The sequence below is a fragment of the Zonotrichia leucophrys genome, chromosome Z (genome assembly GCF_028769735.1).
Source record: "Zonotrichia leucophrys gambelii isolate GWCS_2022_RI chromosome Z, RI_Zleu_2.0, whole genome shotgun sequence".
NCBI classification, from domain to species: domain Eukaryota; kingdom Metazoa; phylum Chordata; class Aves; order Passeriformes; family Passerellidae; genus Zonotrichia; species Zonotrichia leucophrys.
Genome location: NC_088200.1, coordinates 23,101,920 through 23,126,950, shown reverse-complemented (window position 1 = coordinate 23,126,950; position 25,031 = coordinate 23,101,920). Strand labels below are relative to the sequence as shown.

At 35.6% G+C, this 25,031-nt stretch overlaps 1 protein-coding gene across 1 annotated transcript in view; it reads right to left on the bottom strand.

Annotated features, from left to right (window-relative positions):
* The window catches only part of ALDH1A1 (aldehyde dehydrogenase 1 family member A1), a 29,857-nt gene extending 5,669 nt beyond the window's left edge, over window positions 1-24,188 (bottom strand). Inside the window, exons 1-10 of the mRNA XM_064735420.1 lie at window positions 24,021-24,188; window positions 17,213-17,317; window positions 13,210-13,350; window positions 10,307-10,436; window positions 9,146-9,207; window positions 7,002-7,130; window positions 4,438-4,551; window positions 2,754-2,856; window positions 2,017-2,201; window positions 347-511 (exon numbers count right to left, since the gene is read on the bottom strand). Coding sequence (XP_064591490.1) covers window positions 347-511; window positions 2,017-2,201; window positions 2,754-2,856; window positions 4,438-4,551; window positions 7,002-7,130; window positions 9,146-9,207; window positions 10,307-10,436; window positions 13,210-13,350; window positions 17,213-17,317; window positions 24,021-24,110 — 1,224 coding nt within the window. The 5' untranslated portion in view covers window positions 24,111-24,188. The remainder of the gene's footprint in view (window positions 1-346; window positions 512-2,016; window positions 2,202-2,753; window positions 2,857-4,437; window positions 4,552-7,001; window positions 7,131-9,145; window positions 9,208-10,306; window positions 10,437-13,209; window positions 13,351-17,212; window positions 17,318-24,020) is intronic.
* Between the last annotated feature and the right edge of the window lie 843 nt (window positions 24,189-25,031).

Sequence of the window (25,031 nt, the reverse complement as noted above, 5' to 3'; positions counted from 1 at the left end):
GCAGTGTAAAACATCCACAGGTTGTGCCTCCAAGGTTTGCAGGTCATTGTGACTTTGATATGTGAGTCATGGACAGTATGGAGCAATGCAAACATCCAAACTTCAGCATTTATCTAGACAGGAGCCTTTGCTAGCACAGCAGCCTCATACCCCTCTCTCTCCTTGAGCAATCTGGTGAAATGGGCACCAGAAAACAACAAAAGCACTTTAAACACCACCAGGATGGAACAACAGGTTTAATGAGAGGATTTTCATGTAGTTACTTGACCTTCTAAATGAATATTTTGTGCAGATATTAAAACAGATGACTTCCAGTGAGGGAAGAGACTGCTGAAGATTTATTTACCTCTTCTTTGGCGATGCGCATATCATCTGTAACATTAGAAAAAACTGTGGGCTGGATGAAGTAACCCTTGTCTCCCCATGGACCTCCTCCACATTCCAGTTTGGCTCCTTCTTTTTTCCCACTCTCAATTAGCTCCAGGATTTTTTCATATTGCTCCTTATCAATCTAAATGAAAAGATATTTCAGGAATGAAAACAACACATGCTGATAACAGTTGGCTCTTCTAGCTTATTAACCTAAACCTGTGTCCCTATGACCTGGAGAAAAATATGTTTTTTTTTTTTTCTGTGGTAATACACCACAGTGAATAGACCTGCTACAGGCTATTATTTTTTGTTTCTAGAAAGCATTACTCTAGAAATCATAACACGGAATCTGATGACAAAGAGAGATATTTAACATAACTACCATAAAAGAAATGCAGCTGCACTCATAATTACAATTTCATCTTAAATGCGACCATACCAGTTCTAAAAGGAGTAAATTTTCTAATCTGTAAAATAATTAAGCTTCTGCTAAAGGTTGCTAAGGATAAAAATAGGTCAAAAAAAGAAAATTATGAGACTGGAGGAGAAAAGAGTCTTTATGCTCATTCAAATATTTCCATTATTGCTTTTTTCGCATGTTTAACTTCCTTAATTTTTTTGTAAGAGTGTATTTACATCTCTCATTTAAATTGTTAGCATGAAATTCAAACTCAATAAAGCCACAATAATATGAGAGAACATTTCTGCTAATTTTATATTAGCTGTACACCAGACACAGTTGGTGTTTACTTTTTTGAATTTTCCTGTCCTTTGACTTTTAAATTCATTCTGCTGAATAAATTTTCTTGTATCAAAACATATTCCAGAGTATCAAAATAATATTTTTAAATTTGCCAAATATTTTGTGTCTTGGAGTGTATTTTGTTCCAATTTACTGGATGTCTTTTATTACTCAAAATGCGATAACCAATAAAGAATATGTTACTCTATCAAACGCATGGGAGTGGTTTTGTCTCCTACTTTTTCTTTTTCTCTACTACAGCATGCTAGTAGAGATGCTAGCATGCTTTTATTCCATGTCCTGCCGTATAAGCTGATGTGGGAATAAGACTAGATGAGAACTAATGTAACAGTGTTGAGTTCAGAGCATTGTGATGGCAGTACTTTTTAAGGCTGCATTTTAACGCTCATTTGATGGAAAAGCTGTTGCTATGATCTTTTAACAAAAGGAGGAAAAAAAACCTCTTGCATTTTAATTGGGTAATATTCTAAAACTGAAAGCAGCATAATAAAAGTCTAGTGCCTTGGAAAAGGGGAAAAGATATTGAAACTCTTATTTCTTCAAGCTAGCCACTTATAGTGGCACTATCTGAATGAAAAGTTAGTAAGTTCTAGCATGACATTGATGATTGTACTTGCACTTTTACAGATCTTACATTAGGGCTTTTTCAAAGCATTTCAATTTTTTATAATTGCTCCCCTTCAATAATAAAAAGAGAAAGAGACCTTAGGCCTATGATATTGGCACAAACCATAATCACTCTGATTTCTTCCTCTTTGTACTCCAGACTAACCTCTACAAAACTGTACTTAGCCTTGAAACTCCTGCAACAGTAAGATTAGTAAGATGTCAAATTGTGGTGTCATGACAGAATTGGGCTGAAAACATGTAATATCACTCACTTGAGGGCCTTGCTGCACACCTGGCTTCAAAGGATCCCCAAGAGTATACTTCTTTGCTCTTTCAATGCTCCGGCGAACAAACTCATCATAAATAGGCTCTTCCACAAAAATCCTAGATCCTGCTATACAACATTGTCCCTGGTGATAGAACAGACCAATATGTGCAAATTCCACAGCAGCATCCACTGCAAAGAAAGGCAGAGTTCATCAGATCATAAACCTGAATCACCACATAATAAATTCTTTACTAACCTTTGTCACCCATCTAATTTCCCTTTGTAGCACTTTTTATTTTTATGGCCCTTTAAAACACAGATATAGAACCATTTACTTATGTCCAAACTACCCTTCTCAAAAGCATCATGGTACATCTAGCTGAACACACATTCAGAATCCTGTAGATTTAACATTATTTGCCCTGTCAAGACTATCAACAAAAGTATACAGACAGAAATTCAATAAACCTGTTTAAGATCCTTCTATCTTCTTTTCATTCTTCATTCGTGTTTCATTAGGATGATCATTAATTACATTAAGAGTGAACAGGCTTTCAGAGCTCCAGATCTATTCAGGAGCAATTGATTTTGGTGGCCATCTAACTTAAAATTATGGCATGACCAGAAAACATTAAAAATTACTTCTTTTTTGAAAAGGTTAAAATAATTTACTGACAAAGAAAGGAAAAAGAAAATTGGATTTGCAATAGTAGTAGTTCATATAATAAAATTCCTACTAACAATCTGCATCTGCAAATATAATGTTCGGACTTTTTCCTCCAAGTTCCAAGGTAACTCTCTTCAGATTGCTCTTCCCGGCTGCTTCTTTTATCAGTTTGCCAACCTAAAACATAGGAAGAGGACAGCTTAATGTCAAACGTTTGCAATGACCTCTAAATACATTTTTGATTTCCTCAAAAGTGAAAATCAGTTAAGAGATTTCTACTATCCCAGTAATAAAATGAAAAATAAGTTAAAATAAAAGAACTGAAAGGAGTCAGGATACATGGCACTCTATGAACTGGAAGTGTTTTCTAGAAGAATTTCCCCCTGTAATGTTAACTGCCAAAGATATGAGGTGCTTTTTTGGTTGCTACCCCTCTACTTCCATGCATCTCTAGTCTAAAGCAGGCACAGGTTGCTGCTGCACCTGTTACTCCCATTAAGTTAAAATTCCTTTGTTTTATGCATGAGAAGGCCCTTTAATGCACAAAGTTTACGATACAATCTACACTGGCTGCATGGACACTCTTCCTTGTTTCAATTTCTCTCTTGGATGAATGAAGAGCAGGAAATGAACACTGCAAGCTAGGACCCTTATCCTGCCTTTTTCTACTGATGACATAATTGAAAGAACTACTTACTATGAACGGCCCTGGAAAAGCTGTGAAGGAAAAATCTGCTTATAACTCTTATGGCTTTGAACTGTAGTTGCCTGTGTGAAGCCACCACCAGGCAAACTTTCTCCCTCTGTCAGCCTTCCTGCCATCATTTCTCATTGCTAAATTGCACTGCTAGAAGAGAACAATCACCAAACTCTAGAATACATGGGTCCATCTGCCTTTGGAGGATCACTGGGCACTGGGAATTGTAGTTGTCACTGTCTGTTGGTAACATCTGTGGGATATTTCTCAGATGTCAGGGTTTTGGGTTGTTTTCATTTCCCGTTACTGTGGAGCTGAACGTTTCTGAGAGTAAACATAGCTCTTGCACTCAGTGTGTACTGAGCCCTGACATGAAGCAATGATATTTATCTTTGGAGTCTATATCCAAGAAGAGGCCAGATGGCAGCTTTTCCATTAGCATGTATTTAGACAGACAATATAATGAACTGTATCAAAGAAATAGCTAAACCTTAGTCCTATATATAGCCTGCAATGAGAAATATTTAATTATAGCACTTCACAGAGTGAAGGTTTGGGAAAATTAACAGTGACCTTCCTTTTAAACAGATACATATTCAAACATCCAGACCACCCAGATGGTACTAAGTATCAATGAAATACCAAAAATCTGTCACGTCACCTAAATGTGTGCAGACTGAAGAATGAGATTTCCTAGGTACCTTCCTGTCATCCTGCTGTTATTAAACTCAAAGATAACAGAATATCTTTTAAAAAGAATGTTATGAAAAAGTTTTGGTTTGAAGGAGTAAAGACTTAAAATACCCTTGGTATACTAGGATCTACTGTATCTCATGGACTCCCTTTGTTTAAAGGGCTTTCCAGCAATACAAACATTGTTTAAATATGTTTAAAGTTAATAATAACCAACAAATCATTAAACAGACTTTGTTTAACAAACCAGCAGCCTTAAGAAAGAAGAGAGTTAAAATAATTACACAGAATAAGTTAGACATTAAATCATTGCTGGGAATCAGAGGGGCACATTTCCTGCTTCTATTTTCTTTCATTGATTATAGTACCTCTGTAGAGCCTGTGAAAGATACTTTATCTATATCCATGTGGTGAGAAATTGCTGCTCCAGCGGTGGGTCCGAAGCCTGGCACAATATTCACTACTCCAGGTGGAAATCCTGCCTGAATTGGAAAAAAAATCCTGTAAATTTGGGGAAGGATTATAACTATAAGAACATGTGTTACATGGTATTCCCTTTTCAGTTCTCCAGCCACATTTTCTTAGCCATATATTTATTCTCAGCCTTAGAGCCCCACAAGGTTTCATTCTCACATGACTTACACCCTCTTTCCTTCACCTGCCTTTTAGGTTACTGAACTCTTTTTTTTCTTTTTCCCCCCAAAGAATATATTACTTTCATTCTTGATCAATGCCATTTTCTAAGAAATATTTTTTTAAAATTTTCTCACTCAGATGTATAAAGAAATATTGCTTACTTTCATGTCTGCTTCATTAGAACTGTTTGAATCAACAGATGTAGTAGCTGACTTCTGCACATTTATATCCATGCTAGATGGAATTTAATTAATGATCTGCTACTGAAGTTAAGAAAAATGATGGAACTCTGGATGTAGGTTGAAAGTATAGTGGGTAATGAGAATTTACAGCAAAAAATAGGCAGATTAGCTACAAAGCATGAACAAGCAGGCTGAGATGGGCAGAGTTTCAATATCTTGCACATTTTTTATGCAAATAAGCTTTTCCTATGGTTGAAAACAAATGTATTGTTTCCCACAAATCCTGTATTAGATATGTTCCATTCACAGCAAAACAAGCTATTTTCTTCCAGCAGCTTGTCAGGCAAACTCCAAGGATGTGAGAAGAGTAGATGGAATTTTGTTGGTTTATGAAGCAGCTGCACAATCTCAATGATACTTGAGGAACACAGAATTAAAATATCAAATAGATTCATATTCTGCATTATCACTTCAATAAGTCTCTTTATAGCACTAAACATGATATTGGAATTACATGCGAAAACTCCATGGTTTTTTGGAAAATGGTGAATTTCAGGTGGTGAGTTGGAGCTCCTAAAACTCATATCCTGCATTTTGGATACCAGGTTATTACTTTTGTCAAAACAACTTTTATTGCTTACGGTTTCATGCTCAGATACAGTCTGTCAATGCTTGTTATGCTAATTTAATTTTCCAGATAAATATTTACCCTGAAATTGATGAGACAATGAGGTTCTTTCCATTTGCTTAGCATTGCCTTTCTTATTTGTGTAGAGAAATATCCCTTTGAGCATTTAATTTTTATGTTTGTTTTAGAAGGTCTTATCTATATGTTAGCAAGAGAGACTTGTGAGTGTCATTAGACAAGATAGTGAAGGTAACCAGAAGTGACTATATAGATATTTTTTTTAAGTGGGCTTTTGGGAACTAGAAAGTTAAATTAGACCTTCAGATATTTTCACAAGTCCAAAGCAGCTATTGAAGTGACCACTGGCAGGGCTTTGGCCTCCAATGTACTTTTTTATATTCTGAATATTTGTCACATTCCCACTTCTGAGCTTGACTTTCAAGAAATCACAATAGAATTCACTTTCAAGAATATCACAATAGAAATTTCATTAGATCAGAACAGAATTGAGTTACTTTTCCTGTAAAGTTACTTTTTTCAGAGAAATACACTTTTGGGTACTTATTGTTAAAAATTGATAAAGAAGGTTTCTCTCATATTTTTAAAAGCTATTCCTCCTACCCAGTATTATCTAATATCATTTACTATGTGATGCAATAAGAACAGGACATGCCTCCAGTCTGATAAAAATTTTGTTTCTGTGTAATATTAACACACAACCAATCAGTGGGCTGTGCTGAATCATGGTTTTAAAGCAGAATTATAAAATGTGCCAAGTCACTTCCATTAAAGCTCTGCAAGGTTACTGCACTAGTGATTATTGACATCTGTGCCAACCTTTGAACAACTTAGATTGTATTTGTTGATTTTATTGGGAAGAAATCTAAACTGTTTAACTGTTCTCTTTGGGTGGTTGCTGAGCATAATAGCTTTGGAGACACTAGCTTTCTGAAGAAACCGGCACACCCCTTATTCAGGAGCACAAAGTGTCTTCTCACAGTTTCTGTGTGAAGAGAAATCACAGGTTTGGCAGCAGTCACCAGCTTGATTTTACAGCTCCCTGTTAATAATAAACGTAGGTGGATGAAAACTTTGTTCGGTTAAACAAAAAAAAAGCTGTACAAACAGGTTCTTTTCTGTGATAACTGTACTAATAAAGTCATTGCCACCCACCTCCAAATACTCTGCACTTGACTCCTTGTTTGCTTTCGACTCTGAAACGTACTGTGCTTTTGTAATACAAAAATATTTGCTAAATAATGGAGTTTACTAAATTGATGTTGTGGGACTTTTTGTGTACACACTAGGCTCATAGATATGCATGCTTTTGCCCTGGTTTGTCTTCGCTGATTTACAGCAAGGTAAGTTCCACAGTGCAAGACTAGGCATGCAATGAGCCTGTCTTGTATTACCTTTGTGGCATTTCAGCTGCAGTGTACTCTTACACTTCTGAGAGGGGCAAATAACCCTGTTGTTGGTGACTTACCTCTTTAATTAAGGATCCCATGTAGAGGGCACTGAGTGGAGTTTGTTCTGCTGGTTTGACAACCACCGTGTTTCCACAACAAAGAGCAGGGGCAATCTTCCAGATGAACATAACCAGTGGGAAGTTCCACTGAAAGACAGATGAGAAAGTGTATCCTATTTCTAATACATCACCACAATACCTCAGCTTTTTCTATTATAATAGTGCAAATTTTCAGCTGGGTGGTTGAGCTTTTTGTTGAAATCCTTTCAGAAAGAAGATGTTTTGAAAAAAGCAATTGGCAAGCCATGTAGTACAAACTGGGGATTTTTGTGTATGTGTAAGTCCAGGGGATCCAAGGTATTAGTTACAAGCTCAAGAGACAATGAGTGTACTCCTTTAAGTAAGTATTACAGGCAGTTGTTGGATTAGTGGTGCAATTGGGAGTTTTGCTGTCTTGAATGGTCACATCCATCACCAATTCAGCTTTCTAAGGGAAAGAAGGTAATGACACATAATGCTGCCCCTGCCCTCTCCCCTGGAGGTTTCACTGGCTGCTGTCTGTTGTGAGCAGTTCAGGCAGGTGGAAGAGTAGCTGAATGCTTTGGACCCATGTTCTGCAGTGTGAGTGACAATGTGACCAGGGGAAAACAGCTTTGTCCCTTTGAGAATACTTGCTATGGTTTGGGTGACATTGAGGCCATGAACCTCAGCTCAACAGATACCTTTCTGAAATGGGGAAAAAGGCAGCTAAGAGTTACCCATTATGCTAGAGTAGCTCGGAGGAATATACATGCAATACTTTTTTCTTTTCTGTCCTTGTCTCCTTTCAGATTCACCCCAGCCTCAAAAATAATGGGAGCATAAATAATATAAAGTGAGGGATTCCAAGGTTTTCTGCATATTCATTGTTGAAGTTGTACATACAACTTATGCAGTTGTACATACTACTGCATAAGTGAGAGGAAGTGGAAATGGTGAGCTATCAAAAGCAGTTTGCAACATACACATAGTCCTCGCAGTTTTGGTTTATATAGAAAACTGCAGTTTGTTGGTTCATATTTCGATGGAGGAAAAATGAAGATATACTAAGAAATACTTAACATTTTATAAGGGAAGTCAGTGTTTGTACTATATGCTGCTTGTACTTCCAGGAGATAATTATATTTTAAATGGCCATGTCTAGGGTTTCCAGCTCTTTATCATAGCTTGATTGAGCATTTCATTTGAAATGCCTTGTGTCTGACCTACAAGAGGATCTAAACCAGCAGTTTCCCAAACTCTCCTAGGGACTGGATGCAACCATATTCAAGTAATGTTCTCTAACCCAATGTGGTGTCTGAAGCAAATTTTCAATATCAACCTAAAAATGTCAGGAACATGAGCAGGACCTGCATGTCTGAGCAGACCTTATAGACAAGATGACTTTTAGAATCTATTGAGCTGTCAAGCACGCCAGGTGAGGCTGCTCATAACTACTGTGTGCAAGGTGGTTGGTGGATTAGGAGAGCCTAGTGCATATAACTATTTTCACAGACACCCACCAAAACTACATAGACTTCACAAATAAATTTAGAACTTGAGCTCCTCAAGTGTTTTGAATGATCAGACTGAAACTTAGTTGAAAAGAGCAAGTTCAATACTGGGAATTCAGATGTGCCAAACGGGGGCTTTGTCTGACACATTCTTTGTGTTGTAACTTGTACCACCATCATGGTGAATGAGTCTTAGCCATAAACAAAGATCCAGCTGTCTGAATGCTGTACAGAGCATAACAGATATTCTAGGTCTTAAAGAGCTTATTGTTAATAGGCTTATAGGCTTAAATATAATAGAATGTAAATATTACACTCTCCTCCATGTTTGTTTCTAATTTTTTCAATAAAACACAATTTCATCTTTCAAATTATTTTGTAAATCGACCTTCTATTTGAGATTTATTTTCTCTCCATGTACAGGGAAGAGAGGGACAAGGTTGGACCAAAGTGACTCATCACACACTGATGAATCAGAATTACAGATCTCAGGATCGTCTCTATCTTTCAGGACCTGAAAATTTTTGTTTAGGAATGTTTCACTACTATGCACTAGCATAGGCAAAATTTCAAATGCATTTCCATTTGTAGCAAGGAACATTTGTATTTACATAAATGGTTCCAACTTACAGGAATAATTTGGCCACACACCCCAATAGGCTCATGTCTAGTAAATGTAAAAAAGTTTCCATCTGTGGGAAAAAGAAATAAATTAGTCATTCAGACAAAGCATTTGTGAGAAACAGTTAAATCAGAAACAGTTAAGTCACAAAGATTATAAAGTAGGGTACCAAACTTAGCTGGACACAATTTTATTTATAAATGATATTTTCAAAATCTTAACTATGCAAAAAGCCATAAAGTAATCTGGATTCAACGTCTGCTTTCTTCATAGCTACAAGGTTTGATTTTTCCAGTCTGACTGTCTTTTTGCAGTGACAGCCCTGTTTCTCAATATGGTATGCACAGTACACCAATAAGCATTCCTCATTTCTTTTTTCTTTTATCACCTTTTTTTTTTCCTTTCAAAAACTTCTCTTTCAAATCCTAGGTATATATCAGACATTTTTTAATATTAGATCTCAGCTTAAATCAAATCCATTAAATATAAAATTCTCTTTGATTCACATAAACATGTGTTCCATTAAACCTAGTATAAAGGTCTACAGGAGGCAAAGAAGTTGGAAGTATTTATCACTCTAGTTTTCCTTAATTCCTTCTTTATTACCTTTTCCTTAATTCCTTCTTTATTACCATTCTTTTCTTTGTTCCTTCTTTATTACCATTCTTTGCCCTGCTGAGAGAGGTAGCTAGAGAGACAATGTTTTCATAGAGCTGCTTAATGGGAAAGGGAATGGAATGAAATTTTAGCAAGCGCTGTTTCCTCATTCCTATCTCATAGTACTTTTCCTAGCACATTATCCAATCACTGAAGTAAATATTACAGCTTTGTGCTAATCTTTGCTTAAATATGTAGACACCCAGGCCTCACTACTGTAGCCTTCTATAAACTATACATTGCTATGCAAAAGAGCCTACCACATTTCTTAGATGTTTGCACAGGTTAAAATTTTTTGGCTCATAAACAATACTTGTTAGTGGCGTGAACAAGAAATAAATGTGAAGACCTACACCAAATGTTTAAACTGAGAACTATGACAACTCTTTAATAACCTATCTTAAAAACTTTTGAAAATATTTTCTGTGTTGCACAACTTTTAGAAAAAAGTCAGTTATTTACAGCTTGTGTTGGCCTCAGTTCTGTAGCTTTGTTATCTCAGAACTACTCACCCATTGGAACAGTACGCCCATGGATTTTATCAGCCCAGCCTGCACAGTAACGTAAAGTTTTGATACAGGCACCCAAGTCCATTAGATAGGCCGTGGAAAAGAGCTTCCCACCGTCAATGGTTTCCATTGTCTGCAGACAACAGCAAAATTAAACAGTGAATATTCAATCCTGATAATAGTTCTTTTGCTTGTGCTTTGTAATTTAGCTTTTGGAAGTTCACTTTGAGGATTTCAGCTTTAGAGCAAACATTTAGATTACTCCCCTCTGAAGAACACATTTTGAAAAAATGAATGTAGCAATTTCAAAGTGAGAAATTTTCATTATGTTTTATTTGTATTGAGCTATGCAGATAGCATGGTCACAGTGCATTTGTAGTGGTAAGGTTTACTCAAAAAACTTCTCACCCATATGAATCAGTTCTGCCTTATGTTAAATATTTTGCAAGCACAGATCAAGAGATTAGGAAGGAAATAGTGCAAATAACTGATGTAAATAAAATATCAGCAAGCTCAAGTCTTGTAAAAAATACCCTAAAAACACCTTGAGTGTCTGATGTGCAAAGGAAAGATCTGAGCCATCTAGACTTTCTAAGTGAGAAAAATTCCTTATAAAAAAATAAATACTTATATAGAAGAGAGTCTCTAAATAGGGTCAGCCAAATCTAAGGAATGTGGTTTGGATTAATTTCCATGCCCCTGAATATTGGGACATAAAGATCATGAAAGGTTCTTAGTGTCAACATATTTTTGACACTTCAAAATATTTTTATCAAGCTTTCCAAAACAGAGAGATTGAAGACCTTCAAATCTATGAAAGAACCTCTTCAGCAGGAAAAGCCCAAACTATAGTCTTAAGATCTAAACTATAATTTCAAGATGTAATCAGGTTGGCATTCTTTATCATTTCCAGTCAGATCAACAGACTGATCCTTCAAGAACAGTTTTTCACCAACAACTCCCATGTGAAGTCCACATTTTTAGTTAACTGGACACATTTCAGATACCATACTTGCGGAGAGAACAGAACAACAGAGAAGACAGTGATTGCTCGATGGCTCTTAGCAACAAGGAACAGATTAAATGAGATATGCCCTTGCCATTCCAGGCAATATATGTGGCACTGTTTTCATTCTGTTTGGACATGGGAGAAAATTCTACCCTGACCTCAAACTTATGAAATCTCTACATCTCTTCAACATCACAAGAGATTGAATTCTAAGTAACACAGTTCTCAGTGGCTCTTCCAGTACCTTGCTTTGACTTACACTTTCAGTTGGTAATCTATAGGTCTGCTGAGCCTCTGAAGCAGCTTTTCAACAAATAAAGCACTGAAATGGAATAAATTTCATCCTGGTCAAAAGCATGAACACAGGAAAACGACTTTGCAATGAGCTTTGGACATCTGTTTTGATCTCTAGTCTGTAGGAGTATGTGTTGTTCTATAGTACTAGTTCTGCAGGTAGGATAAACTGAGTGGAGAAAATCTCGCTTCATCAAAATCTGGAAAGCACTTTACTCATATATACATTTTCTGTAAAGGAAAATAATTAATAAGTTGTTTAGGTTGTAGGAAATATAAAGTCCATAAAATAGAGACTTGGGAGAAAAGCAATTCTTTTATATTATGAAAATGGCAAATGTAAACAAAACCTAATTCAATGTTCCATCTGTCCTGTGGGAATAAAGATTGTATCTTCTTTGCATTTGTAATGCCTTAGACTGTACAATGAAGAAAGAAATGCCAGCTCATAGAATTATTTAATGGACAAGAGGGCATAGTGCTCTATCTAGAATATAGCTCTCTTTAAAATTTGTCTCTCTCAACACAAATCTAGCATTTTAAAGGACATAAGTTCCATCCACACAAGGTTTCTCCTGAGAAACTCTACTATATAATGGGCAACAGATGCTTTGCTGATTTTACATATCTAAAGGTGTAAATTTTATGAGCTTATCTACAGTGTGTTTTGTGGCTAATGGATAAATCCTTCAAACTAGATCAGTCTGAGTTATCATCCTGAATGCTGGATACTCCTCTTTGTCTAAATTTTTATGCTGTTTACAGAAAACCAGGATTCATCTTCAGCACAAATTCCTCCTAAGTTTTAATTCCAGAATGTGCTTGAAATAGCAGAGAAGTCACCTTAATAATAATATCATAAGTGGAGTTTAAAGCAAGGAGGAGAGGATACTAGCCTTTTTCAAATTGGTGATGTATTTCTATTTTATATTTAATTTTTGCCTTAGTGCACAATCTGTAGGTGAGAACATTACAAGTTATCTGTCTTCTGTTAAGCGTGGTAAAATAGCCAGTACACAGTGGTTTGTAAGGAGAGGGCACCATTCCCCAGGACTCATGTTATTGCTCTTTTTAAAATAATCCATTGCTATCTTTGGCTCTCCTTAAGCTTTATCATTCACTGCTAGTTGCAAGCTGGAGTTAATGATGGATTAGTGATGAGAAAATATAGAGTCATGAAATTCAAATTTTCCCAGTTCTGACTTGTATCATCTATAAGCATGGAGCCAGGCTTTGAGTTTAGGCCTTGATTCAGGCTTTGATTTGAGTTTAGGCCTTGATTCAGGCTTTGATTTAGACAAGCATTAACCATGGGATCAACGTTAGCGTGCTCTTAAGAATCAGGGATTCAAATTACTGTGGTTTAACTTAAGGCAGCTTAAGTATCGCTTTAAAGCGAATCAAAACTCAAGTACTTTGTGGATATGGGGTGTTAATAGACCAGAGCGCAGGCCGGCTTAGAGAGGTCCATTTGCTACAGAGAAAAAAAACAAGTAGTGAGACAGCCCAGCTTCCCAAAGAGTAGGCATATTAAACTCTCTAATATCTCTCTGTAAAAATCAGGACTTTTCTCCTTGTCCTTTTGTTCACATATCATACTCACAGCTAGAATCAGACGATCTCTTTCGACCAAGTCAGCTAGCTTATTCAAGAGCCTTCCTCGCTCTGAAGCATCCATTGTGCGCCAGGTTGACCCGAGCTCAAAAGCCTTTCTAGCTGCTTTCACTGCCTTGTCTACATCCGCCTGTGAGGAAAACAAAAACACTTATGTGATCAATAATTGGTTCTGTCATAAGCCTTTCTTTGCTGTTCAATGTGTAAAGTTTAGCATAAATTTGACATAAAGTTGAAATAAGAGAAGAAAAACTCAATCTAATAAAAATTAGTACCAGTAATGTTAAATATATGGGTTATTTTCTTTCAAACACTTCTGTTGCTATTTCAGGAATGTAAAATTCTATGAGAAACAGATGGGTTCTCAAATTTCCAAAATAAAAATATATATAGAGAACTCTATTTTTAACATTTAGATTTTTAAGCTCTTCCTATATATCAAGCACTTGCATTAATGATATGGTTTAATCTCTTTCATTTGGAAAGAAATGTCTGAGTCTGTAAGGTAAATGCTTAATTGCCTCTCATCTGAAACTATTTTACAGGGCAATGAAGACCAGGTTAGAAAAGCCTGTTCCTTAGGACATTTCATAAAAAGAACACAAATTTATTATTAAGGAAGACAAATCAATAATTTTTTTGAAAGTTTTAAGAAATATTTACGTATAAAATTACTTTAAAAATTAAAAATAAGGCATGTTAAAAAAGCTAAGCCTACGTATTTTGAAGTCTAAGCACTGTCTTTGCCTTTACCAGCTAATTTGTTGGTCCACTGATATTTTGTTAGCGTATTTTGTTATTTATCATGTGGTTTTCATTATGGATGAAAAATCTACAATGAAACTATTCTGTGCAAAGGGTATTCCAGGATTTAAGGAAAAACAATTACAATTTCTTGAAAAAAGGCTTTTAGTATTTGGAATTCTTCTGTATTTTAATATTCTACTAAAATTTACCAACAAAAATTGGTGACATAGAAAAGAGATTTAATACTGATTTTTTGTAAGCAACAAAAAATTTTGAGGAAAGTAAGAATAAAAAGGAGTTACTATATAGGCTACATCTCCCAGAGAAATTTCCATGCAATGTTTGAAGGATATCTTTCAAACATTTTTTTGTCCTGCTATTTGCTAATATCTCCTCCAGGGGAATAATTAGCAAGGTTGACTAAATCAGCAAATTCGACTAAGTCAACTCTATAGTCAATTGTTTAAAACATGAACTAGATCTTGAATCTTTAACTTCTATAGGTAGACATCAACTAATTTTAAGAAGCTGTGAGTACAGTGTGTTAGTGGAAAGCCCAGCACAGACCTGTGAGGCAGAAGGTCGCATAAATTCCAAAAGTTTTTCCAGGAAATTTTGGAAAAGATAGGAAGGAACTATATGAATAACATAGCCATTTCTATAGAGTGATACTGACCAGTCAGTATCAGATACTGACACCAGGTACCTAAAATATACCAAATTAAGACTGATTTTCTCCAGAATCTGTCAGCATGTTGTGAATCACCTCATCACTATCTGGGACCCCTGTCATAAATTTTCTATATCATTGCAATAGAATTCAAGGGTGGTGGCTTGGACTTAACTGGAAAAGGAGAAGGGGAAAAAATTTCATATGAACATGAATGATGTAAATTAAAGCTACATTGTCTGGTGTTCATTCTACTAGAAGTGCAGAAATAATAAAAACCGAGAAAAATAATATAAGAATAATAGAGGGCTGTGAATGAAAAGTAATAAAAAAGATTGTTCTTCAACTGTATGAAATTTAATTTCATTACATTAATCTACACTATGAGTATAAAAACTCATTTCTGAGACAGTTAAGATTTTTTACAGAAGTACATTTAGTTTACATATGCTGACTATTAGGTGAGCTGCTTTATTATTACTAGGGGCCTTTAGGATTAGGAATGTAGCTTGAAAGAGCCATCAAACTGGAAGAAAACAGTTCCCACCCACATATATGTCTGTTCTTTGTAATCTCCTCTTGTTTTTTAAAATACCACTGCAAGGCAATGGACAGCCCTTTGTCAACCCTATTGTATGCACAAATTAAATTCCTAAAATCTCTTGGCTCATTATCTGAAGTCTAGCCTCTTGCATATTAGGTCATAATGGCTCTGTAATTTACTAGATCTGCACAATTCACTAGGCAATTTAGTTACTAGCAGTTGTCATTACACATTAGTTTGCAAACTTATTGAAGAGAAAGCAAACCTGTGTTTTGAATAGTATTATCTCTTTTATTTAATGAATTGTTGGACAGTTTGTAAGGAAAGAAAGCTACAAAATTTTTGAATGATAACTGAACAGTTGAAGGTTATGAGTAATTTAATTTAGGGATGATAAATTATCAGTGTCTCAGCACTACTTATAGTGGTATTAAAGAAAAGAAAAACCTTTGAAAAACTTCAGGTGTTTTGATTTTTTGAAATTATTTCAATCCAGGTGAAATAATTAAAATTCAGACTTTCTCAGCCATGTTTCTCTAAGAAAATGTTTAAATGTGACATCATTATGACCTTGCTAAATTGTGGTCACTATTGCTCAAGTACTAGACGACATTAGAGACAAAGATTATTAGATGAGATTACAGACCAGAGTGAGGAAGGTGTAATGAGTAGATGATTCTGAGTGTATTTCTCAAAAGAGAATTTTATTTCAGGGTGAATTTCTGTACAGTACATTAAAAGATCCTGACAAAAGCATGTGCATGTGCTTGCTATATCGGCCATAATTTTTGGTGAACTTATAACACAGACAAACTTAGGAGTTTTACATTTGTTCTACTCAATAAAAACATGTTTAACATTTTGATGCTGAGCTTAAAAAAATGCTTCTTATGCACAACATTCTAGAGATGTATATTTCTTGACTAAAATAAATATTTAATTTTGTGAGAAATGTGAAAAAACCTTTCATTTTTGGATGCAAGATTAACTTTGAAGTAGAACTGTAGAAAATTAAATATATATGTGCAAGGACCACACCAGTAATTATAAAACCAGCTTTATTTCCAGCTACAGTCATCTCATAAAGTGGAAATAAAACCTTCATTTATTGCATTTTCCTTCTCAGAATATATAAAAAACCCCTTTCTTTGGTCAGTACTTTTAATACACACATTGTTAAGCACATTGTCTATCCTATTTTAAAAAAACCCAAAAAACTACCACCTTCCTTACCTTTAAACTATATAGTAGCGCTAGGTAAATCCTGTTCATAAGAAAAACACATAATGTAACAAAAATACAGAGATCAGGGATTAGGTTTTCATTATATCTTTGATTGCATCTATCTGAAACTTTCCACTACAGAATCTCATAAGAATAAAAAAAAAAATTCTTTGCAGTTTTGAACAATATTTTTAGTCATCTGCTTCATTGATTCAACATGCTTTAAGGAGGTCAGTTTTGTGGAATTAGAGACTATTGATAGGCTAACTTCAGCTTGAAATTAATTTTTAGGACTATGTTTTTCAAGATGTTTTTCACAAAGCAAAATATTTGTAGGGGTCAGTACTGAGACTACATATAGCTAAAAATACTCATGGTAGTGATCTTCACAGAATTTGTGGGAAATGGTAGGTATTTGTCCTTTTTATATTTTCTATAAGGAAAAGCCTTATATAAAAGTGTCATGGACAAGTTTATATTAATTTGTAATGAAGAAAACATAACAGAAAAATAAAATAAAATCCCACCTAAATTTTTAGATGTCAATGACCACAGGTTAGAAAAAGAAACAATAATATTAGTAAAACAAATCAGTAAAAATATTTTTTCAGAACTTTTCTCATATGGGCCTAGGGTAAAGCAGTTTTTCAACGTCTCTTTAAAAAAATATTATGGTTTATTAAATAAAGAGTTTGTGAAAGAAGGTATAGGATGAAGTAGGCCCATCTGAGGTGGTTTTATGCTGCTGGCTTTCTTACTTTTAAGATGCACTGAAATTAAAGTTACAGGCAAGGAAGAAAACCCTACCTTGTCGCCTTCTTCAACCTCACAGATTTTCTCTTCAGTTGCGGGGTTAAAGACTGCAAATTTTTTACCACTGACTGAATCATGCCATTCATTGTTTATAAATATCTGCAGGAGAAGAAAGAGTGCAACAATATTAGTAACACATATATACCTGCTGTCTATTGTATGTTTTAGTGAATAAACCTACCTTTCAAAGCTGAGAGCTGCCAGATTGATAGATGTCTGAACTAAAACTGGACAGCTGTTATTACATTATTCTGAAGAGATGAGTAATCACATACACACCTAACCAGGACAAGGTTTTTAAATTCACTTCCTTTGGAGAGGAAAACTTTCTCTTCATTGCACTTTTATTTTGTTTCATGTCATAAAAATATGATGTTGTAAAGTGGTCCTTCCTGTCTGAAGTAGAAGGGAGGTTCAGCCCTAAATGACCTATGGAAAACTACCTGAGTTTCCCATGCTCACAGGGTTGGTAACAATACAGGCCCTTTCTGTTACATGGCCTGAGTGAAGTAAACCAGTCCTTGGATTTAGTAAGTATAGTGTATTGAACTAAAAATATCTTGGAGATCACAGCTTTAATTAACTTTTCTTTGACTTATCTTCAGTCTCTCCTGCCAAAAAAAGGAAAATCCCAACAAAAACTAAACCCATCCATACCACCAAAAAAACAAAAGCAATAGCAGGGCTTTTTGAAATTGAAGCTGAGACTGAAAAAAATCACTGTCATAATAAATCAAATGAATTAAAGAATCATGGAATGGATAAAGCAGTGGAGTCATATGGTCCAATCTCCCTGCTCAAGTATGGTGATATTAGAGCACATTGCACAGAATTGCACCCAGACAGTTCTGTGTGCTTAGGACATACTAAAGAACCTCTGGCTGAAATTTGATGTACTTATCTCTGTTCACAAATGCAAAACAGAGTCTGGGTCTTACCTGTGGGTGCACCAGGTCTGTACTACTCTAGAGCCTGCCATCTCTGGGGCACTGTTGGTAAAATTATCAAAGTGGTTTAATTTCTTTTTTAACTGTAGGTTAACCTTGAAGCAGAAAGGAAACTGTCATTGAAAAGACCCAATAAATGCACAGCCGTTGAAAAGAGGGGGATAAGTTGCTAATAAGTGCTTTGTACACTTGGAGTGGGCATGACACTGTATACTGTCCAAAGCTAACAGCACCTGTCCTCCTCTGCCTGACCCTCCGTGCTCTCTGGTCAGTGCTGAAGCAGGTGTGCCATGTTAAGCTGTGCCACCTGTGCCTTGAGCCCACCCTCCTGATGCTGGTGGGCCAGTGCACTCCCTTCTCAGTGGCTCCCAGTTGCATGCCATTGCATTCTAGGCATGCGTGTGAGATCTTACTTGTACTCACCTGCAAGGACATGCCAGGCTCTGACTCACTGTACCGAGTATTTTGAGCTCAGATTTGATTTTTTCCTAGAGTCAAGGCACCTTGACCCACAGTTAGCACAGGAGTCTAGCAGTGAGATCACCTAGCGCTCTCCATGAGGACAAAGAACCTAGTGTTGCTGCTAGGTTGCCACCTACGACCATCAGGACTGACCAGAAAACTCCTGATTTAATGAAAGCTGTCTGAAATAAATATCTAAGTCCATAGAAATTTCTGATAAGTGATGAAGCAAGTTATAAGATTACCCACACAAAATTCCAATGTGGTAAAAGGACAGAGACAGCAGTTAAATGGTTAATATGACAAAAGCCATTGCCAAGAAAAGAGAAAAAGTAAAAGGTAAATATTAACATAACACTGCCATGATGTTACAGTATGCCAAATTCATATCTGTCTGTGAAAGGAATAATAGAAAAACATACCATTTTTGGAAATACTTAAAGCGCTTGTTTGAATACTACATTTATTGCACCAATCAATATCACCCATAATATTAGTTTTGAATATATTTCTTATTAATGTTTCTAATACCATTCCTGTTTAAATTATAATTTCATTATCATATATTATATATATATACAAATACACATACACACACAATATTGTATCAGAATTGCATAATTCAAACTACCCATATGTCTTTCATAAGCTAGATAGTGGCCTTGCAAAATAGGGGTAAGAAAGATGGGAAAGGAAAGAAATCAAAACTCTCATGTAAGCTGCATGAGCACATTTCAGGCAGCTGTACTCATGCAGCCATGCTCATAAAATGCTGTGGAGTATTTTCTGCAAACAGGATGTGGATCTCCAAGTCCAGGCAACACCTAAGTACCAGCTAACAGCAGCCTCTAGCAACAGCCTTGACCTGCTGAGGAAAACAATGCTTGGGATCACCTTGCAATAGGTTAGAGTGTTTTGTCAGTGAGTCAGAACTCCACTGACAGCTCCTCAGACACTAATGCTAAGGGTCTACCCCTCTGTGGCAAGTGCTGTGCACTGGGTTGTCTGTGGTGACTGTCTACAGCCCACCAGGTTCAGGGCTACAAATTTATTTTGCAATGACTTAAGAATATTGATACAGATGTTTTGTAACTGTTCACTGGAATTTTAGGAGAGACGATTTTTTAAATTATTGTTTCAACAACTCAAAGAGTAAGTGAGTGTTCAGATTTCTTTGCAGTAGAAGTGGAAATACATATTTCCAGCAGATGAAACTACACTGTTGGAGCTTCATATTTTAAATAAAGCACAGGGAGCATCAGTCAAAAACCCTCTGATGTCTTTATTCCTGAATGTCATTGGGCAATAAAATCTTGCATTTCTGAAATGATTGATTTCAGTTCAAATTATCTAATACCATCCATTTGGTGTCAAGGTAACCTGCAAGTAATTCTGTCCTTGTTTACACAGTTTTTGTCACTCAGATGACCTGAGCAGAGAACACAGAGAATAGATACACAAGATCTGAACTTTTTTTTTTTTTTTTTTTTGCCATCTGAGTGGTTTCTTTTCCTTCAGTTCTGGAACACTTTGAAAGAATTTTGAATTAATTTTGAAGTATCTGCTAGATGGGAAGTGCCATATTTGTGTCTGAGCTGCATGAAGGAAGAAAGCATTTTACTCTGTACAGCCTTGCTTCTGACAAACAACACCATAGCTCTGCTGAAAGAAATTTTTGGGTCTTCACATTAGGTGTCGTCATCTTATGAATTGTATCTTTTTGCTATGCAGTCTGTACAGGGTTTCAGGCTTCAGTGCCTCCGCATAACAACTTAGAAGTACAGATTTGAAAGAAAATTTCTGCTGCCACATATTCAGCATCTTTCTATAAACTCACTGTTTGTTCGGGAGGAATTTTTATATAATTCACTAATTTTGATTTACATTATAATTCATACAAAGATGTAGTCAAGAAAAGTAATGGAACTAACTAAAAAGTGACCTTCCCTAACTTAGCTTTAAGGATAGCTTTTTAAACATGGAGCTACCTTCTGTTTAGATATCAGAAATTTTTCCAAACTTACAGTATAAGAGAAAGCAAAGCTTCTTCCCACCTTAAATCTGCCCCTGGATATTACAAAACTTTTGTTGGCAATACTCTTCAAATGAGCCCAGTTTGCTGTTTTACAGAGATAAAAGTAATCACCAGATTTGAGCCCTTGCTCATCTGACTGGCCTCAAGCTTTCTTGCGGGGACTGTGGAGCAGGGCATGTCACAAAGAGCATGTTTTTACAGGCCAGGAACAATGAGGAGACACCAGGGCCAAGGCTGGACATGTGCTGGAGGCAGCTCAGCATCACTCGTGCGAGGTGGTGCAGAGTGCTGAATAACTGTTGTACCTGTCCACTCCTGCTTATAGAGACTATGACAGCCATTCAGGGATTCTTGAGTACAATAAAGCAATAAAAATTTACTTGGAAGTAAATTTTGTAGATACATCTAAGCCTTAAAGTTTTGTGGCCCAAGACAAGACTAATTTCAAGTGCTAGAAGTTCTAATTTACTAGTCTAAAATTATATTATGGAATCCCACTGTGTACTTCGAGCAATACAATTAAAATATGCGTCATTTCTTTAGGTACTAAATTTAAGCTTTAAAGAAATATGCCAATATAGATGCTGGTGTCAAATCTCTCTTTTCTCTCCCCCTCAAGTTTTTCCTTACAAGAATTTTATATTTGGCTAATATTGCATGTAACTTTCTTTCTCTCTCTTGCAATTTATGCAAGAGTTACATTTTACTGCTGCAATGGACTAATAATCAGAGTACATACTCTTTCTATTAAATATTATGTAACTTTTTTGTTAGTGACTCTGTGTCCACAAAGTGAGCTGATCTTAAATAGACTAAGTTTCTATAGTAACTTTCTAGCTCATTTTCCCAGATATTCAAACTACATTTTTGAGCTTTTATGCCTGACCTTTGTTTTTGAGGCTGGTGGCTGCAGCATTTTAATGTTCAGTTATAATTTTTCTTTACTCAGCATGTCTTACCCTTCAACACTTCCTGATACTCCACATGTGGCTGAGCAAGAGAACGTTCAGCCCTTTTCTTCCCCTCATGCAATTTGACAATCTAATAATTAACTAATCTTAGTTTCTCTGATTAAAGGAGTACTACAGGGTTTCATGTATGCGAAAGTATCACGACAGAAAGCATTTGTCAAGTAATCATTGTCTAATTCCTCAGTGTTGACTAAGTAAAATATTTACTAACACATTTTCAGCTAGCTACCAAAACACATTGGGTTAATGGAAAAATCTTTAAAAGAGGTTCATATATGAAACCAAATCAAGATTACTTTGTGGTTCAAAATCCAAAAGCCAATTTCAGTGTTTAAAATACATTTGATTTGATGTCTGAAAATCAAATTTCATGAAGAGTGTTAAGTGTTATACCATATGCAAAAGGCTTACTCCGAAATATATGTATACCAATCTATAGATCATTTAGTTAATGAGCCTTGTGAAAAGCCATAAATGATTCCAAACACAGAAAATAAAATAGAGAGACTGTTAAGCAATGAGAGTCCTTGGAACATCTCCTGCAGATCTTTCCTCAGATCCTTTGTGATGACTGTTGGCATTATGCAATGGTAGAAAAATTGGAGGTTACGGAGATGAAGGATCTGGTTCTAGCTGATTTAGACAGAAAGGTTAATACATCAGCAGTAATTAGTGCTTCCCTCATCTTGATCCTGCCAGTGTTACTAGTCACCCACATCCCCACATCCCATGTTCCAACTTGTATGGGAGAGGAGAGGAATGGGATGGGTACACAAGAGTGCAAAGGCCTTATTAAATTGGGGAATGAATGTTGTGTATGGGGTGACATTCCTGTTTTCCCAACTCCCTGTCCCTCAGTGCACTGCTGGGACTTTCAAACAATCCTATGTGATATTTGAAGAGAGGACAAAAGCTCTGCAAAAATCAAGCCTCCACAGCCATGGGCTAGATTTTGTAAACAAGGACATTGCTTCTCTGCACAGTTAGAATTTATATGCAGCTTTTAAGGAAATGGTACCTATTATGAAGGCAAAACAAATATTTATTATGTGACACTCTCCTTGATTGTACACTACAAACTAGACTTTTCAACAATGTGGGCTGTCTTTGGTTGTTTTTTTGGTACTAAAACAATAGATTCTTAATAATGAAATACTTTAGAAGGATGGAAATATTTACAGGAATTTGTGTTTTGCATATTCAGTTACATCACTTGGTGCTTTTCTTTTGTATTAGTTGTTTTCCTTTAGAGAACTAAAAAAATCAAAGACTAAAATAATTGGTTTTTTGAGACAGGAAGAGCAGTAGCAGGCTACTGCATGGCAGAACTACATATCTTTCCTGTTAAATATTTACAAAGTAAGATCCAGTGTGATTTATTCAAGAAAGATATGTAGTGGAATATGTTTAAGTTTTTTCCATTAGAAAAAAAGGATAGCATGGAATTTAAAAGAACTAATTTAGATGAGTACCTACTTTAGGAAAAGAAATTAAACAGTGGTTCTAAAAAAATAAAATTATTTCCCTTGCAATGATATCAAGAAAAATAAAAGAACAGTAACCAAGAATCTCCAGAGTTAAGAGGTCCTTTCTGATCAATTCAAACCTGAATGTTTCAGAGGGCAAAGTTTCTGTCAACACTTTTCCAAAGTTCTAGCAGATATCAGTGTGCAACGATACAATATTATGGTATAAAACCAGCAGTCTTTTAAAGCTGGAAACACAAGTCTGGATTTAGAAGTTCTTTTTTATTTGTATATTTCTAACTCTATATGGAAAGAACTTTCTGTTTCCAGGAGTTTATGGTAATATTACATAGTCAGATCGGTAGACTATATCTAGTTTTTAGCTACTCTTTTACCTGAAAAACAAATTCAAAACCAGATTCATTTTCTTAAATGTAAACATCTGACCAGAATTACTTTTATTTTAGTTTTGTTTTCACATATCCCTTTCGATTTAACCTTATCCGGTATAATTATTTGAATCTGATTATAACACAATGCAATATGCTAACATTTTAATTTGCTGTTTTAATACACTGTTTTGGAAAATAATATAGTAGAAACACTTCCTTCTTTGTTCCATTTATACTTTCTGGTACACTTACCACTGATGAAAATTTGTTTCAGGAAAAAAAACAACACCCACACCAAGTAGAATGTGGAACAATTCTATCATGCATGTACATATAGGTGCTTTAAATTAGGTTAAAAGGATCACTGAATATCACTTTCTAATATGTGTAAAATCAGAATTTAGCAAGAATAAACATTTTAAGCACTGATTTACAGTGTCTTACATAGTTCATATAAGGTTAAAGTGAGCACATCCTACTGTCTGAAGTGAATGTATAAGAAAGATTAGGAAAAGTAAGTGCTACTAACCTTGGTGTACTTAATTTTCAGGTCTTTCAATGGCTCTGGCAGCGCTGGCATAACTGGAGCAGGATTGCCATCTGAGCCTTGTTTCTTCATGATTGCAGTTGAGAAGTTTGAGGATGTTCCTGAAACACAGGTGAAATAAGGTATAAAGGGAATGGAGTGATTTTTGCCCTGACTGAGCTCTTGGCTTTATTTGTGCTTTTTATCTGAACCAGCCATGGTATATTTGCATACAGGAATATGATTGGATGAAAGAATTCATCGCAAAGAGAAAATGACACTACTTATTTTTATGACCAGAAGCAACAGCCTTTTCAGTGTGCTGAGACCTCAATGAAGCACATGCTGCTGAAACAATCTGCCCAGGCAGACACCACGAATTCCTGAGAACAGAGCTTAAGACCTCCTCATCTTACCTGTAAAATTACTTTCTCTCAGCAGGCAGGTATCCAGATTCTAAGGAACTCCTTCACGTACTTGAAGGCAGGTCTGAAGGTAAAGACAGACTTGCTATCTCTGAAAACAAACCAAGCCCTTCTTACTAGAAGGTTTATGAGAATAATTAGCAGAGCTAGAAAGCATTTATTAAAAACAAGCTACCTTAAGTTACATTTTAATATGTACATTAATTACAAATGTACAAAACATTTGTAATTAATTACAAATGTACAAAACATTAATTACATTACTTCCAATGTACATTAGAAGTACATTAGAAGTAATGTAATTAATGTTTGTTTTGTAGATCACAGAGATAAGAAAAGACTAGGGTGATAGAAAATCTTTCATGTGTTTTTCAAAAATGTGAAGGTGGAAAAAATAATCAATCCAGGAAAAAATTCTCCCTGAGCTGAACTGAACAAAAACTTGTTGATTTTTTCTTCGAGGCAACATCAAAAATTTAAGGACAAAGTTTTTTATAGAGTGCCCTTGGGTATATCTGAGTCCAAAACAAATTGTTCAATAAACTAGGCTTTTCTACCCTGGATGGAACCCACTTTTCTGTTCTGATTA